At 38.9% G+C, this 15265-nt stretch overlaps 1 protein-coding gene and 1 long non-coding RNA gene across 2 annotated transcripts in view; both read left to right on the top strand.

Annotated features, from left to right (window-relative positions):
• igf1ra (insulin-like growth factor 1a receptor) overlaps positions 1–15265 on the top strand; it is a 99246-nt gene that overhangs the window by 56061 nt on the left and 27920 nt on the right. The window contains exon 3 of the mRNA XM_082181885.1: positions 12227–12530. Coding sequence (XP_082038011.1) covers positions 12227–12530 — 304 coding nt within the window. The remainder of the gene's footprint in view (positions 1–12226; positions 12531–15265) is intronic.
• LOC309507603 lies at positions 1145–3228 on the top strand. The gene is made up of 2 exons (XR_014209199.1): positions 1145–2531; positions 2570–3228. It is a non-coding gene; the product is annotated as an uncharacterized lncRNA (long non-coding RNA).

Here is a 15265-nt window from a genome sequence, read left to right on the forward strand (position 1 = left end):
TTTCACTTGACATAACCAGCTGTGTTTACATGAATACTCCTCACGATGGGAATTTTGACATAATTGTATATGTATTCGACCATTGAAGTGCAATAAGACGTGAAAGAGAACTGAATTCTCGATTGCATGCTGAGAGACGCGGCTTTCTGTGCATGTGATTTACTTTTTCAGTTCTTTTTTACTGCTTATTGTGCTTAATAACACTTTTTATCATCGAGCACTTCCCAAATTTGTGGTCTGAGAGAGGCAGCTTTCTGTGTACCCAGCTATATATTTACATACTGCGATATACACAATATAAGCAAATAAGCAAAATCTCTAATGATAGACATTTTATACTGTGGGAACGATATGTATCTTCAGACCGCCCAGCCCTATCCTCATGTTGTTACAAACCTGAATGATTTACTTTTGGCCATAGAACACAAAATCAGAAGTGTATCAGAATGTTCACTCTGCTCTTTTCCATACAATGAAAGTGGATAGTGACCAAATGGAGTAACAGGTTTAATGTTCACAGGTGATTCCGCATTTTGCAGTTTAATATTTGCGCACACCCGTAGCAGGTATTTTACTACGAATAAAGTGTGTGTTGTGTGTTTTCAGTGAAATAGGTGTGTGCGTTTCTGATGAGAGTGTGTTGATTTGTGAAGTGAGTCTGTGGCTCCGGGACAGCAGTGGGGTATTTTCTAACCCCCCATCATCCAGGCAGCGAGCAGGCGCAGGGCTGCCAGGAAACACAGCACATTTAATGAAGCAAATCTGGGAAGCCAAGTATTTTTAGCAAACTCTTGCGCTGAGAGGAAACACCTCCAAAAGCAGTGGAAAACCAAAATAAAACTACTTCTCCCCCTCTTTCTGAATCAGCCAGACTGTGGTGGCCCATGTCTGTTCGATTTTTGAGAACTGCCTGGCTTGTAGGAGCCTAGCGTGACGCTGGCACTGAACACAGTCTGGGTGTGTGTTTGTATAAAACTACATAGACTAGAGCTGTACTTAAAGAAAGAGAGATTGGCTGTCTGGGTAAGTCCAAAGGGTATTTTATTTTTTGTTTTAATTATTTTGTTTTCAAATTATTTATTACTTATGTTTATATTTTTTATAAATATATATATATTTTTTTTTAGATCTAACACAAAATACATGTTAATTTTGATTATCTTAAATTTTTTACTTTTCACTCCTTGTTATTATAGACCTTATTCAGAGCAGCGTCATGACAGGTATGAAAGCGAGGCTGTGAGGGAAAGACTTGCAGTGTTTTCAATGGCATCCACTGTAAAAAGCTGTATAAAGTTCCTTGATCACTTATTTTCCACAGCTCATGTTGTCTGGAGTTTTTTGTCTACTGACATTTTTTGGAAAGATATTTTTGCAGTGCCTTGAACTGCCACCTTATAGTGGTGGGAGGGGTTTGAGTACCCGAATGATCCTAGGAGCTATGTTATCCGGGGCTATATGCCCCTGGTAGCGTCTCCCACGGCAAACAGGTCCTAACATTTTTGCAGTGTTTCTTCAGCAGAACAATCCAAAAACACATTCAATAACAGTACAACCCACTGAAGAAATGTATGTCTATCCCTCACAGCTTCGCTTTCATTCCCGTTAAAAATCCAAGATGGCGCTGCTGTGAATAAGGTCTATGTAGACCTAATACAATTCTTTTTTTTTATTTGATGCAAAAATATATACTTTTCTAGTTGTCTCAGACATTTTGGCCCTATTGTTAAGTCTTATTAAATCCTTTGTGTTGTGTTGCCCATGTTGTGTTTAAGTAGTCAGTCATCATGGTGAAAATGAAAGCTTTGCTTTGTCATAAGGGGCAGGTCTTTTCCATAACAAATTTTCACTCTCCCTCACACACATTATTCCTCTTTCTGTTTTGTTTTTTCTGAAGGTGAACGAGTGCATGTTGTTTGTGTAAGCTAGATGGCGGGAGAGAGAATGTTGGGATTGCCATGTTACTTCAATACAGACGGATTATTTCCCACATTTCTTCAAACCCAGGGATATTAAGAGTCGCACACATCTTATTTTGTCTGTGCCATAAACATATGGCACCAAACTCCAGTGACCTGTTTGCAGAGGCAGGTGTGCGTCTATTGGTTTTCCCTGCCTAGGTCCATGAGCCTTGTGGGATTGAGTGGAGGAAACATCCATCTCTCTATGTGTACTGTTGTGGTTATACTGAGTGTCTAGAATGATCCCAAGCGGGATTGTGTTTCCGGATAAGGATGTGGCTTGATGGAGCCAGGGGTCCGACCGCAGTTCTGCTTAGGGTCCTGTGTCAGTGGAGAGTATGGCTAACAGTCTGCTGTTCAGAGTGCTGTCAGTGGTAACCTGAGAGTGCTTGAGTGCACATGCTTACACACACGTAAGCACTCGAGGGGATTTGCACATACATGGGCGCAATCATACTCCATATATTGGACATTGCTGTCGCATTTATACATGCCTTAGCCTGGTAATATCAAACTCTGCTACTTCGCTTTGCTTCGTAGACAGAGTCTGGAAGGGCATAATTGAAAAGCGTTTTCTTTCTCGCGGGGGGGGCGGCGCTTGTCTGAAGTTTAAAATCATTGGTTACCCGTAAGCCAATCACATAACGTTTGGTTATGACGTGTGTTATGCGCCAGCTCAGCCCATAGACAGTATAGGCTCAGCCGCATCGAACTTCCACTGTAAACACATGTATGATGCGAAAAACAAAACCATCGAGCGAAATACCGGAGTGAACATGGCTGTGAACGACTTTTGCAGATTATGTGAAGTAAATCTACGCATCCACGGTACAATCAGCGTCTACGTCACGGCTCTCAGCCCGCCCTCTGATCATTGATTGGCCGGCTGTTTTGAGGCCGGAGGAAAACTGGGAGATAGGTCGCTATCTCAGACTGAGTACAGAAGCGAACTGAAATTGAGCGGAAGTACGAAGTCTGACGTAGTCAAGCTATACATGCCTTTGTAAGGTGCCTGATTATTATTTTTTAAAGTATTCCACTATGTTAAAAGCATCTCTAAATTTCTTATTTTTGATAAATCTGATAGTTCCTGTGATCTATCAGCTTATGCTAAATCTTTCATAACCGAACAGAAGCATCTTAAAAAAAAAAAACAATGACGACAGAACAATGAGTTATATTACTTTAAGTATAAAGTAAAATAAAAGTCCAAAAAAACTAAATTTAGCTGCTTTTCAAAGTTGAACATAATATTTTCCTATTGTTTTTTAAAATATTAATAATGAATTAGTATAATAATAATAATTATTGTTCTTTATAATATTAAATATAAGTGGTTAAAATGAACAAAAAACAAAATGAAGTAAAAGTGAAGTTAAGTAAAATTAAGTAAAAGTAAAAACATAACAAAAAAAACTGAAAATATAATCTTTTTTAAATATTATTTATAATTAATTATTTTTTTATTATAATTAATAAATATTCTAATTGGTTATAATTCACACAAAATAACATAGCATAAATATTTTTTGGTAGAAAAGTCATTTTTTCCCCTAAATATATATATTTGTATCATTATCCATTATGCAAAATGTTGTCTAAATCTTAAAAACACTAGTCACTTTTGTTCGATGTTTAGTCTTTCATTTCATCAAACAAGCACAGTTCAGCTGTTGGCTGGCTGGAAAAAGTGCATATGTAATTATGATGGTTACAACACCCCCCTCACTCTCCCCACACTAGGGAGGACTTGTTTACCACTTTTCTACTTCAGTCAATGACATGCCAATCATTGTGGACCTCCCCCTCTGGTCTCCAATTGGTCCAACTCCTTGTCCCCGCCCCTTCAGCACTTAGTATCAAAACACAGAATGAGGTAGTATGCTGTGCTAGTGCAAACATCAGGCTTTAATCATGACTGTTTTAGTTATAATTATTACTTATAACAACAATGATTGGATTGTTTGGATATTATATCCATATATATATCATATTATTATAATATTATATCATATTATATCATATTATATTATACAAGGAACTGCTGTTGTTTACAGTTAATTCTATTTCTCTCTGCAATCAAACACGGTGTTCTGTCAAATTTGTTGTCAGCATTTACTCACCCTAATGTTGTTCCAAATCCATAAGAACAAAAATAGAGACAAAAATGAAGATACTTTTAAAATTCTCATTATTTTTGTCCATCCATCCATGAAAGTTATGTTATCAACATGTAAAAAAAAAAAAAACTTGAAACACATTGTAATGTAGTCCATATAAATGAGGTTGAGTAAATCATGCGTCAAAATTAGCATTACTTAGTGTTATATATTATTAATCTCAATCTAGATCTGGATATTGAAATGAACGGTTGCAGACTATGGCACCTCAGCCTATCTAAACATCCCTGTACTTGTTAACAAATCCATCTGCAACTTGCATGATTTAAAAATTACTGTTAATAAAGATGCTGTCTGTGAATCTTTTATTGCAAAATGTGTATAACATGCATGATCCCAGACACGTTTGTTGCCTTAGTCAGGGCGTCTGTCTGCATTTTTGTGCTCTCCCTCAGTGGATTTGTTTTTCACCATAGAGGGGACATTCGGTAGTCTGCCTGCACTGGGGCCTCTCGCTGGGTCACGTTATCCCAAATCTAAGATTACAAACATCTCTCAGCGATCCATGCCTGCGTGTACGTCATGTCTGCTTCAGCAAAAGAAGCGAGATGATCTTCCAGATGCATGTATCTGTCATTTAGGCATGTAGCATGATGAGTTTGGCTTCAGTGCTGCGTTTGAGTGTTGTGGAATTCAAGACGAGTTAGCCTTTTTTTTCTTCTCATGCGCATGTGCTGTAGCAGAGTGACGCACAAGCATTTTTTATTCCCTCAGTGCCCTGAAATGTGTTTTTGTGGCTGGTGCCGAGCCCAAGAGGATTAACATTCTGCTCTGAGATTACCCGTTTTGAACATTCTAGTTATTCTTCACATAGCCCACTGAGTTAAGACCCTAAGACAGAACGGCATCCAAGTGTGTCAGTGGTTTCGTCCAGGGGTAATAACACTGTTTTTACCGCATTCCTCTTAAAAGATTGCGTCAATCCAGAAGATATTGCGCTTATTAACCTTTTATATAATCAGCCCCTGTGTCATTTCAGCTGCTGCTGAGGACGTCTGTGTGCTGTTCTTCTCATCGTAGCGGTTTGGTCTATGTGGTCTGAGCGTTCGGCTTTCACAGACAGAGAGGAGAAGGGAGGGCTGGTCAGCAAGCGGTTGTCTCCCTCATGACTGCTCAAAGGAGCAGACAGGGTCAGTCACATCAGGACCGTCACGCCACAGGGCGTTGCGCAAGTTTGACTGTTTCGCTAAACAGGCCAGATAATGTGTAATCTTTACGTTTAGCGAGTTGTTTCTGTGGTATTAAATGCTTTTGTTTTTTGATCTACTATCAACTTGTTAGATAATGCACTATTTTTGTGAAGTAGTGGAAACCCACCAAGCCGAAGTAGTGTATGTAAATAGGGGTGGCACTCCCACCAACTATAAATAAAAGGCCATATCATTGGTTTACCATGAGAAAATGAGGTAATGTACTGATTGTGATGCTGTGTTTTTGTTTTTCTCCTCATTCATTCTTCAGTCAGCCATAACAGTCTTCCTTTCCAGCAGAAGGCATGCATGTCTGAAATATTTCCTCGCTGAGGAATCGCTGGAGGTGTGGGACGGAAGAGCAGTTTGCTTGGAGTGCCCCCTTTTGGTGGCATTCCAAATAATGAATAACTTCCTGCTTCCACTCACTACGATTGTGTATGTAAAAGGATTAGAGAGCACCAGCGAGCCAGGAATGCTTATGTTTAGGCTTTTTCGCTTGAGCATAATTCAATTCTCAGGTAGTTAGAGGACGATGAGATATTTAAGGAAACGTGAACGAGTCGGTTAGGTTTGGAATTAGAGCTGGAAAGTGTGCTGCTATTAATAGTCCATAAAAGGGCCATGTGGCTATTTAAGGAAATGCAGTTCTCATTTACAGCTTTACAGCTATGCCTGGTTTTTTTTGTGAGTGTGTGTGTGTGACGTATGAATATTAGTATATTCCTAATACTAGATTTATAGGATTATGGCTTAAAAGTTGAGCAGTTTTTTCCAAATTATCTTGTGCTCTGTTTTCTGTTTTCAGTAAACACAGATTAATGTGTATTTTGATGAGATGATACAGTCTAACTTGCATATGGACGCACGCAAATTTTTTGACTTTCACACAAAGTCGTGATGAAATGTAGGGACAGATCTTTTCTTCTGTATTATTGTGACATTATAGAAAAATAAAAAACTGTTGGGTGTGTTCTTGGTTCCATGCATCGGTTGTTGATTGGATTTTGAGATGTGAGCGCTGCTTGCAGTCATTTGTGGAGGGACGGGGTTTAAGTGGAATAAAAAAATTAAACACACTAGCCCCGTTTACATGCACACTTTTTTGCTATTCTGATTAAGATCGTTCTGATTGATGGATTCCGGTTGACTGTTTACATGGGATGTTATCTAAACCGATCTGGTGTTTACATGTGCTGACGCTTTCAATCGAAATCATTTTGTGACATGCGCACACTTGTCTGCCGGATCTGGAAGCTCATTATTTACCACGTTTTCAATCCTGTCAAGATGGTGCATCACTTAATCGTTGCGTTAGTTATAGGCATTAGCAGCGTTTCCACTGTCGGGCCAGTGCGAGCCAGGGCTTTAAACGGCCGTGCCAGGCTAATAGCCTCGGGCCAGTAGCACCGTGCCCAAAATCTGCTGCGTTTCCACTGTCGGGCCAGAAGCTCCACAGCGCTTCACTTAAAACACGCCCGAAACACGCCTCTCTGGAACAACGTCACACAAACCCATCATTTCACCAATGAAATGGAAGTTTTATCAGAAAACTAATCAGAAAGAAATCACTGGAAACAGCGTGATCGCAATGGCGTGATGGCATTTTTGTTGTTTAATTGAATATTTAAAACCCAAGAATCGATGTTTTACCACAGGTTTACAATAAAAAGCGACACATTGATCATAATGAATTAATTTGTGTCAAAATTGCACATTAGCAATCGTCTCTGACATTAGTCACACAGAAATAAAGTGGTTTACCGAAAGAGGACACGCAATTTATTCAGTCGCGTCTGTTTCTGTTTATTTGGTAGCCTAGTTACAGGACATATTTACATCACATTTAGAAAGAATGATAATTTCTACAAATATGCCACCAAAAATATTACCTGAGGAGCTTTAGCACTCTCTCCCAGAAGGATACAGTTATATTTTCAGTCAGAGATAAAGAGGATAGTCCGGTATAAAGAGACGAGACGTAGGCTACTGACAGATAAAATAAAAACAGGATTATTAACCTATATGATTTGTCTGATTTCTTGATTTTGTCTGATTTCGCTGATTTCTAAGCGTTCATATTTACCATGTTTACTATGGTAATGGTTAGCGTGCATAGTTTTTTGCATCGGGTCACAAACAGAAGGCATTATGTTAGCTGACAGAATTATCTGGCGCAAAACCAGGCATGCGCAGAAAGACGTACACTCAAAGTAATCGGATCAGCTCGTTTACATGGTGTAATCTTTCATTTAATCGGTTCATGAAAAGGTTTATTCCACCCCCTTCAATCCGACTGAAATTTCAATCGGTTTGAGCATTTTTATTCCGATTGAGGTGTTGACATGGAGCATTTTCATTCTGATTGGACTTTTAAACTGGTTATAATCGGAATACAATGCTACATGTAAACGGGGCTAGTGATGAATAATTCGTAATAAGATCTATAACATGCATTTACAAAATTAGCAACTTTTTAGTCACATTTGCAACCATTTTTAGTCACAGTCTCGAGCCCTGCATTACCCGTGAATGGATTCCCGTGGAATCTTATTGGTTCACAATTTTGCTTCTCATAACTGTCTATTAAACATGAAATATCTTCTGTTATCTGTGATTGTGTCATGCAGTGCAGCAGTTTTGTGTGTAGCGTGAATAAACACATAAATGACAGAAACTTCAGATATGGGCAAAATACCTTTTATTATATTGTTTTGCATGTGGCTAATGGCTGTTTTGGAAGGTTTTTACAATTGTTTGTTGTTTTTCTCTCACTTAACTTAGGAATTAAACTAAGGAATGTTCTAGTAATTTCTGCAGGGTGGCTTATGATGTGGCAGAATGTGCTGAAGAATGCTAAGCATCTCAACTGGCTGGAGTAGGAAAAGTGTCTCCACCCAGTCCAATTAAGTCCTTGCTGATGTTTGTTTCACTGTGGAGAGTCGAGAGTGTGTAAAATCACGTCCCAGTGTTGTGGGATCTCCTCATTGAAACTCATTTCATTTGTAAGCCCATTGGCAACTAAGTAAACATACACTGTGATGGGAGTGAGGACAGATGCGGTAAGATTAGCATGTCTCTGAGAGGCTTTTGTTGTAAAAATACAAACAAAAAAGAAAGTATCCTTATGTGGTGGGAGTAGTGAAGGTCAGGTTGTGCAGAGGGGACATGTTTTCGCAGGCTAAATCTAGTTATTTCAATAGGAATCCCTGCAATCTGTAATTTCGCATGAGGGCGAAAGTTTTTCCCATGCAGATTTCGCAACAAGTTGGTCACGCAAATTCACAGCATTGACCAACAGAACAGTTACTTCTGTGTGAGCTGTGCTTCATACATTGCTATACTGTTGACAATAGACAATGGACCTTTTTTGTCCATGAAATTTCACCAAAATGTCGCTAATGTGGCAGCAACTTTACTGCCAGTTTTGCGCCATAGCTGTACCTCCGGGAGAAAATGCAGTGGTGGATTTCTACCAGAGTAGGCGGCATGCAATAAGCATCAGGTGCGCCTCATTGAGCGCTGTGTGCGCCGTACCTCTCCTCTTGACCCACCCGCTCTTGTCATGAGCCTGGACGTAGGCCAACCGGTAGGGCTAGGATGTTGATGATTTGAGGGGATGTATAAGCTCAATCCTCTGAAATCCTGCTCGCACCAACTAAATATGTGTCATGAGCAATATTCATTTCACAAACAAACAAAACTGTTATAATTCTCCTGTAATGTTGTACTGCATGATGTGAGATCATAAATAAAAGGGGAAAATCCCATGTAGTAGATGTTTCTTTGGTTGTTCCCTCTGAGCCTGCTGCTAGGCGGAGTGCCAGGAGACTGTTGCCGGGCGACCAGAAGTGCGGTGCCATGCGGCTTAGTTGCCTCCTCATTTTGAGCTGATGCCTCTGGCTGCCTAGTTAGTGCTTGGAGTCCCACCTCGGGTGGCAACCCACCCATGCAGACCTTTCAAGGGTATCTGCACGTATGCTTTTCCTAGAACTGCCATCAAATTCCAAGTTCCCATTAAAAAATGGCTCAAATGTGAGGTTTATCATTTTATAAACTTTGTTTTTGTCAAAACTTGTATTATTTAAGCTGTTAAGTTGTTTAAATTTTTTTTTTACTGGTTTTTGGTTTTGGATGTTACCATAGACGTTGGAATTGTTTCAAAACCACGGTGCTACCTGTAGTTTTTTCTTTCTTTCTTTTTTTCTTTTTTGCTGATTCTAATATTTTGAAGAATTTAAAGAGAATCAAAGTGTTTTTTTGTTTGTTTTTGTTTTTTATAATTAAATGCAATGTATCTAAAAAATATATATATATTTTTTTTTACCTGTCCTGATTTTGCCGGTATGAGTACCTAACAGTGTTTTCAAGAGGTGTGTAATTACTTTTCAACACAACCAGACTATTTTAGATGATTTTTTTACATTGCAGAACAATATAACGTGCAGAATTTGGGCTATTTTGATTTTGGCCAGTAAGCAACCCAGAACACCTTAGCAATGTCCTAGCAACCACCTAGCAACTGTACACAACACCGTAGCAATTGTTACTTGACTGTTGATCAGAGTCAAACTATCAGCTCTCCTCTCCTCTTGTGCTTTTCCCACCCTTTCTCTCTCTGTCTTATATTACCAACAGTCTCCCATTGCTCGCTCAACGTAAGTTATTCCATTGGAATGCTTATTGATCCCACATATGTCAACAGTGTGCAAGGATCCCTTGACTCTCCTTAGCAAACAAGTGTGTACAATATGGCTTGTTGAAAACTTAATTTAAACCACTCTCCTATTTTTCATCCTTTTTTTTGCACTGCATAAAAGTGACTTTCTCACGCTTTTAACAGATCCTGGTCTCTCATGGAAGTAGGCATATGGAGCATTTGGGGTTACATCATGATGTCAGTAACCTTTCCACAATGGAACTGATTTTTGATTTTTGTTTGTCAAGAACTGATTACAGAGAGCCTCCAAACAGACCCGTTTGTTTGTATGAAACTACAGTTCAAAGGCATTGTTTGAAAGGACAATGAACATGTTAAGACTAAATGTAGACAAAATTACAAGGATTTCAATAAAAACATTGTTTGTGCCATGTACAATACCTCTGAACATCAATCAATCAGTCTTGTTTTACTTTCCTGGGCATAATGCATTGCTGTGTGTTGCATGTGCAAAGAATTATTATGCCATCAATCACAAGATACATTTACATTTTAGACACAATATTGGCAATTACTCTGTCTATTTTTGTTCACCCTAATAGTTCAAAACAAAGTAAAAAAAAATCAACCGTTGCATCTCCGAACAACGCACATAAGTTACATTTAATTTCTGAATGAATCAGTTCCAAAACAATTGGCTGGGTGAATGATTCACTGACTCACTCAGTGTGTTTGAATGAATCAGTTCAGTGAATGATTCTATGACTTGCTCATAAAGACAATGGCTGCGTTTAAGTCCATTCTTTTATGCCCTTCCCTCGCTAACTTCCCTCCGTCTCGTTCACTCGGATGAACATCTTTTCTTACATTGCACAACCCTTGCAATGTGTTTAAATGGAACGCCCTAAGCCCTTGATCACTTGGAATCTGCAGTGGAGTGGATTTATTATTTATCTAGTTTTTCTTATGAATTTGTTTTACACACCATTCTATAATTGGGCTGTTGGAGAAAATATTTTAAAAAACTACACAAACGAAAATGATAACAATGCAATAAACTATAACTGTGTAAAAAAAAAAAACTGTCGTCTTATAGCTACAAGTATTATGCAGTTACATGTCAAAATAACTGTAATATCATACAGTATGTGTGGGATGGGAGTAAATAAAAAAAGCGCAATCTGTTGTAATGTCACAATCATGTTGCATTGTGGTCTATGGATCTGCCTGAAGTACATTGAGTAGACTCGCTCCCTCAGACAAGATTGAGGGGTCGAGGTTTTGTCCTAATAAAATTCCCTCGTCCACTTGACGACATTGAACGCACTTCAAAATGGAAGTGCGAGGTGAAGTGCTTAGGGAAGTTCATGAGTGTGTCTAAAAGTGAAGTTAAACAGCCAATCACTTATTGGCTGTGACACTTGACACTTATCGCCACCTACTGGCATAAGGATGGAACATACAGAAAGAGTCCAACACACTAATGCATAAACTGACAGTCTACACAGGCAAGCAGAGAGATACAAACTCTGAAAAGTCCTAATGCTGTTGAACTGTATATCAGCACTCTTCGAACGCTGCACCGTCAATCAAATCTAAGAACTGTTGTATAACTGTTAGCTGGTGTTTCTCATTATGACACATTCCAGCTCAGTTAAAGCCCACCACAGATGGACCATGGCTTCTCGTTGGGCCCGGCCTCACTAGATGCTTCCCAAGCTAATAGTCCAAACTGCGGTCCATCTGCTAGCTAGACTTTTTGGCTTCATTTCTTGCTCTACTCTTCCTCTCCCCCTCCTCCCTATCCTCTAAATTCCCTCAACAGTATCTAACAGTAATAATATTTAGCTGTAATGAATCCAGAGCTGCAGTTTACTAACAAGGCTGGCACACAGCAACGCCAGGCCCTGCATCCTGACTTCACACAGGGCGTCCTCCTCCTCCGTGCCCCGTTTCATAGCCGACCTCAGATATTTTTGTTTTACAGTTAACTAATCTTAATGCTAGCTCCCCTCTTACTCCAGAACACACGCAGAGACACATACAGAGATTAATAAAACACACACAGGAGAATAAATGTTCTTTGATTGCTTAAACTAATCTTATATTAGTATTCGAATTCAACTTTTAAGCCTCAGAAGAACCTCTCCTTTTATATTACTATTTATAAACTCACTCTTCTTCCTTGTAACCGCAACTGACATTTTTCTCTATATTTATGCTTTTCTTTTCCAGTGTGCCCAAAGAAGTGTGAGAAGAGGGCATGCACGGATGAGGGCAAGTGCTGTCACCCCCAGTGCCTGGGCAGCTGCACTGAACCACACAATGATAAGGCATGTGCCGCCTGCCAGCATTACTTTCATGAGGACCGCTGCGTTGAGGCCTGCCCACCGGGCACCTACAAGTTTGAAGGCTGGCGCTGCATCACCATGGACATGTGTGCCCGTGTTCACCTACCCAGCGAGGTCGACTTCGTCATCCACAACGGAGAGTGTATGCCAGAATGCCCGCCCGGATTCACCCGAAATGATACTGAGAGGTACGGCGCCAGAGCTGGATGTAGGGTTGCCTCATTAGACACCAGTGCCAAGAGTGTGTCTTTATGCTTCTGCAGTATTATTAAATTAAAACTATTAAAAACCAATAAGTTAAATAAAGCTGAAATAAAATATGAATATTAGATGAAAAACTTGAAAAAACTAAAGGTTTCTCTGGCAATTAACTGAAACAATTTAAAGTTGAAACAAAATAAATATAGAATTTAAAAACGAAAACTAAAGAAAATGACAAAAGTTTGTGTACCTTCTTGAGATTTTGATTTTCAACTTCAAATAGAGAAATGATCAACGTTTTTTTTTTTTTTTTTTTTTTTTTGAAACGGCAAATCGAGAATTAAGCTTTTGAATTTTTTTGTTCATGGGTAAAATTTTTGTTTCTTCTTCAATATTTTCTTTTCTTTAATAGACTGTGCTGCATGTGGGTGTGAGCACATTATAGATAATGAGCTCAGACGGGAAAGACTGTACCTCTAGTTGGTTTGATATGGATTACATAATCAGAGAATGTTTGTTTTTTATTTAAATGGTTTCATTTAAAAGAAGACATTTCAAGCTTTCTATAGAAATGTTTTGCATATCATATCAGTGGAAAGAAGACGCTGAGTTTAGAATATGCTCCTGAAAAAAGTTTGGAGACCGAGGTGGCAGAAAGTGCCGGTTTCTTTGTTTTACAAAATCACGTTTTGATGTGAGTGCACACAAAAAAAAAGTAGGTTACAGTTTCAAATGATCTAGACCCACAGTGTAGGGTGTTTCTTAAAAAAAAATTATTGGGTTTCAAAAATCTGTGAAATTGACACCTGGCGCATGGAGAGAGGAAGATCACCATTATTTAGGGATTCTTCAAAAACCAAGAGAAGTAGTGAGGAAAGCCAAGGAGAAAACTTTTTTAAAAACTCTGTGGGAAAGCCATCTGGACCCGGGGATTTTCCACTCTGCATCTGTGTAATAGCTTGCAGAATTTCGGTTAGACTAATAGGATCATCTAATTTGGTTTTTGACTTACTACTGATTTAGGGATGTCAAGATTTTCAAAAAAATTATCTATAAGATTAGAATCATTGAGGGAGTTTGAATGATTTAAAGAAGAATACATTTCTTGGGGGTCTGATACAATATTTCCTACTGGGGTTAGGACTTGAGAAATAAAGCTTTTTGCAGTTTGTAGTCTAAGTTGTAATGCAAGTGCTTTACCTGGTTTATCACCATGCTCAGCATGGCTAGTGAGATAGAAGATTCAATTCAGATAGCAAAAAAGCCCTTATTGGTGAGAATAGATGAAATGTTCCTCTTGAACTTCCTCTTAATTTATAAATCCATAATGCTTAAAAGGGAAATACTTCCACAGAATCGGTCCTAAACATCAGCCCTGCCTGTTTCTGTAGGTTCAGGTTCCATTATTAACACCAAGTCAAACCTGCTGTGACTACACTTTCTACAGCCATTGGTCTAAAGCTGCTATTTATGTTGCCATTAAGATAGGGTGACCATATTTTAGTTTTCAGAAAACAGGACGAGGGCGTGGTTTGGGAGGCGTGGTTAAGGGGTGGGGCCGTGGTTGGGGTGAATGCATCAAAAAATACTTGACAAATGCATTCACAACCTTGCAACTATGTTATTGTACTTTAATACATAAAGTAGCCTAATACATCCTTTCCATTCAATGTTTGGCCCGCAACAATAGAATAGCCTAGGCTACTATTAAAAAAAAGTTTAGCTTTTAACACCTTTTACATGACACTATTTCTTTTCATGGCCATAGCATAGCTTAAAAATCTACCACTAAAATAAAAAATCTACTACACTATTTCAGTAAAAAAACAATTTCAATCCTCCTGATGTTCTCTTGTAGCCTTTACTTTCTTTATGTGGGCTTCTACTTCGCTAGCACCTTTATTTGACACTGACAAGTACGTTCCAGCTTTGCAGTTCATGCATTCTGCTTTACACGGATCCCGACCAAAACGAAAAAAACAGAAGTTTTTTTTTCGCTGTTAGCTACTTACATCTTATCTCGCACTTGACCGTAAACTGAAGCATCGACCGTCGAGTCCGAGTCACGCTGCTAAAATTGAAATTCTGTGTCTGTGAACGTAAAGTCCGCCTACTTTGATTTGATTGGTCATTTCAAATATTCTGACATTGAGGAGCAGTGTGACAGACCAATGAGGCTGAGATGAACACGCACACACAAACACACAGTGGCCTCTGTATTCTGACGTGCTCTCTGCTTGCCGCTGCGGATTGAGGAACGCGCTGATTATAACAAGACTGGTTTCATATGTTTTGTGTGCAAAGGCAAGCATGTATTTAAAGTACACGCTTAATGGCCCAATGAAAAATAATGAAAACCAGGACATTTTCATCACTTTATAAAAAACAGACAGGACGGCCAGGACAGGACCTGAAAACAGGACATGTCCTGGGAAAACAGGACGTTTGGTCACCCTACATTAAGATGTATGTGCTGATTTGAAGGGTTAGATTGAGATTTATGGTCTTCAATATTCAAAATCCAGGCCTGTTCACTTTCAGGTAGTATGTAACATGCTGGAACGTGTTTAAACTAGGTAAAGGAGATTGTAATTACCACACCTTTACTTAGACACCTGCACTTTTCAAGTAAAATATTAACAAACTTTTCCATATAACTTTTTAGATTCTGAGTCTGTTTTGCCTTTAAATTGACCAGACCTGATTTAATGATCCTCTTTTC

The sequence above is a fragment of the Leuciscus leuciscus genome (assembly GCF_965113295.1).
Source record: "Leuciscus leuciscus genome assembly, chromosome: 10".
NCBI classification, from domain to species: domain Eukaryota; kingdom Metazoa; phylum Chordata; class Actinopteri; order Cypriniformes; family Leuciscidae; genus Leuciscus; species Leuciscus leuciscus.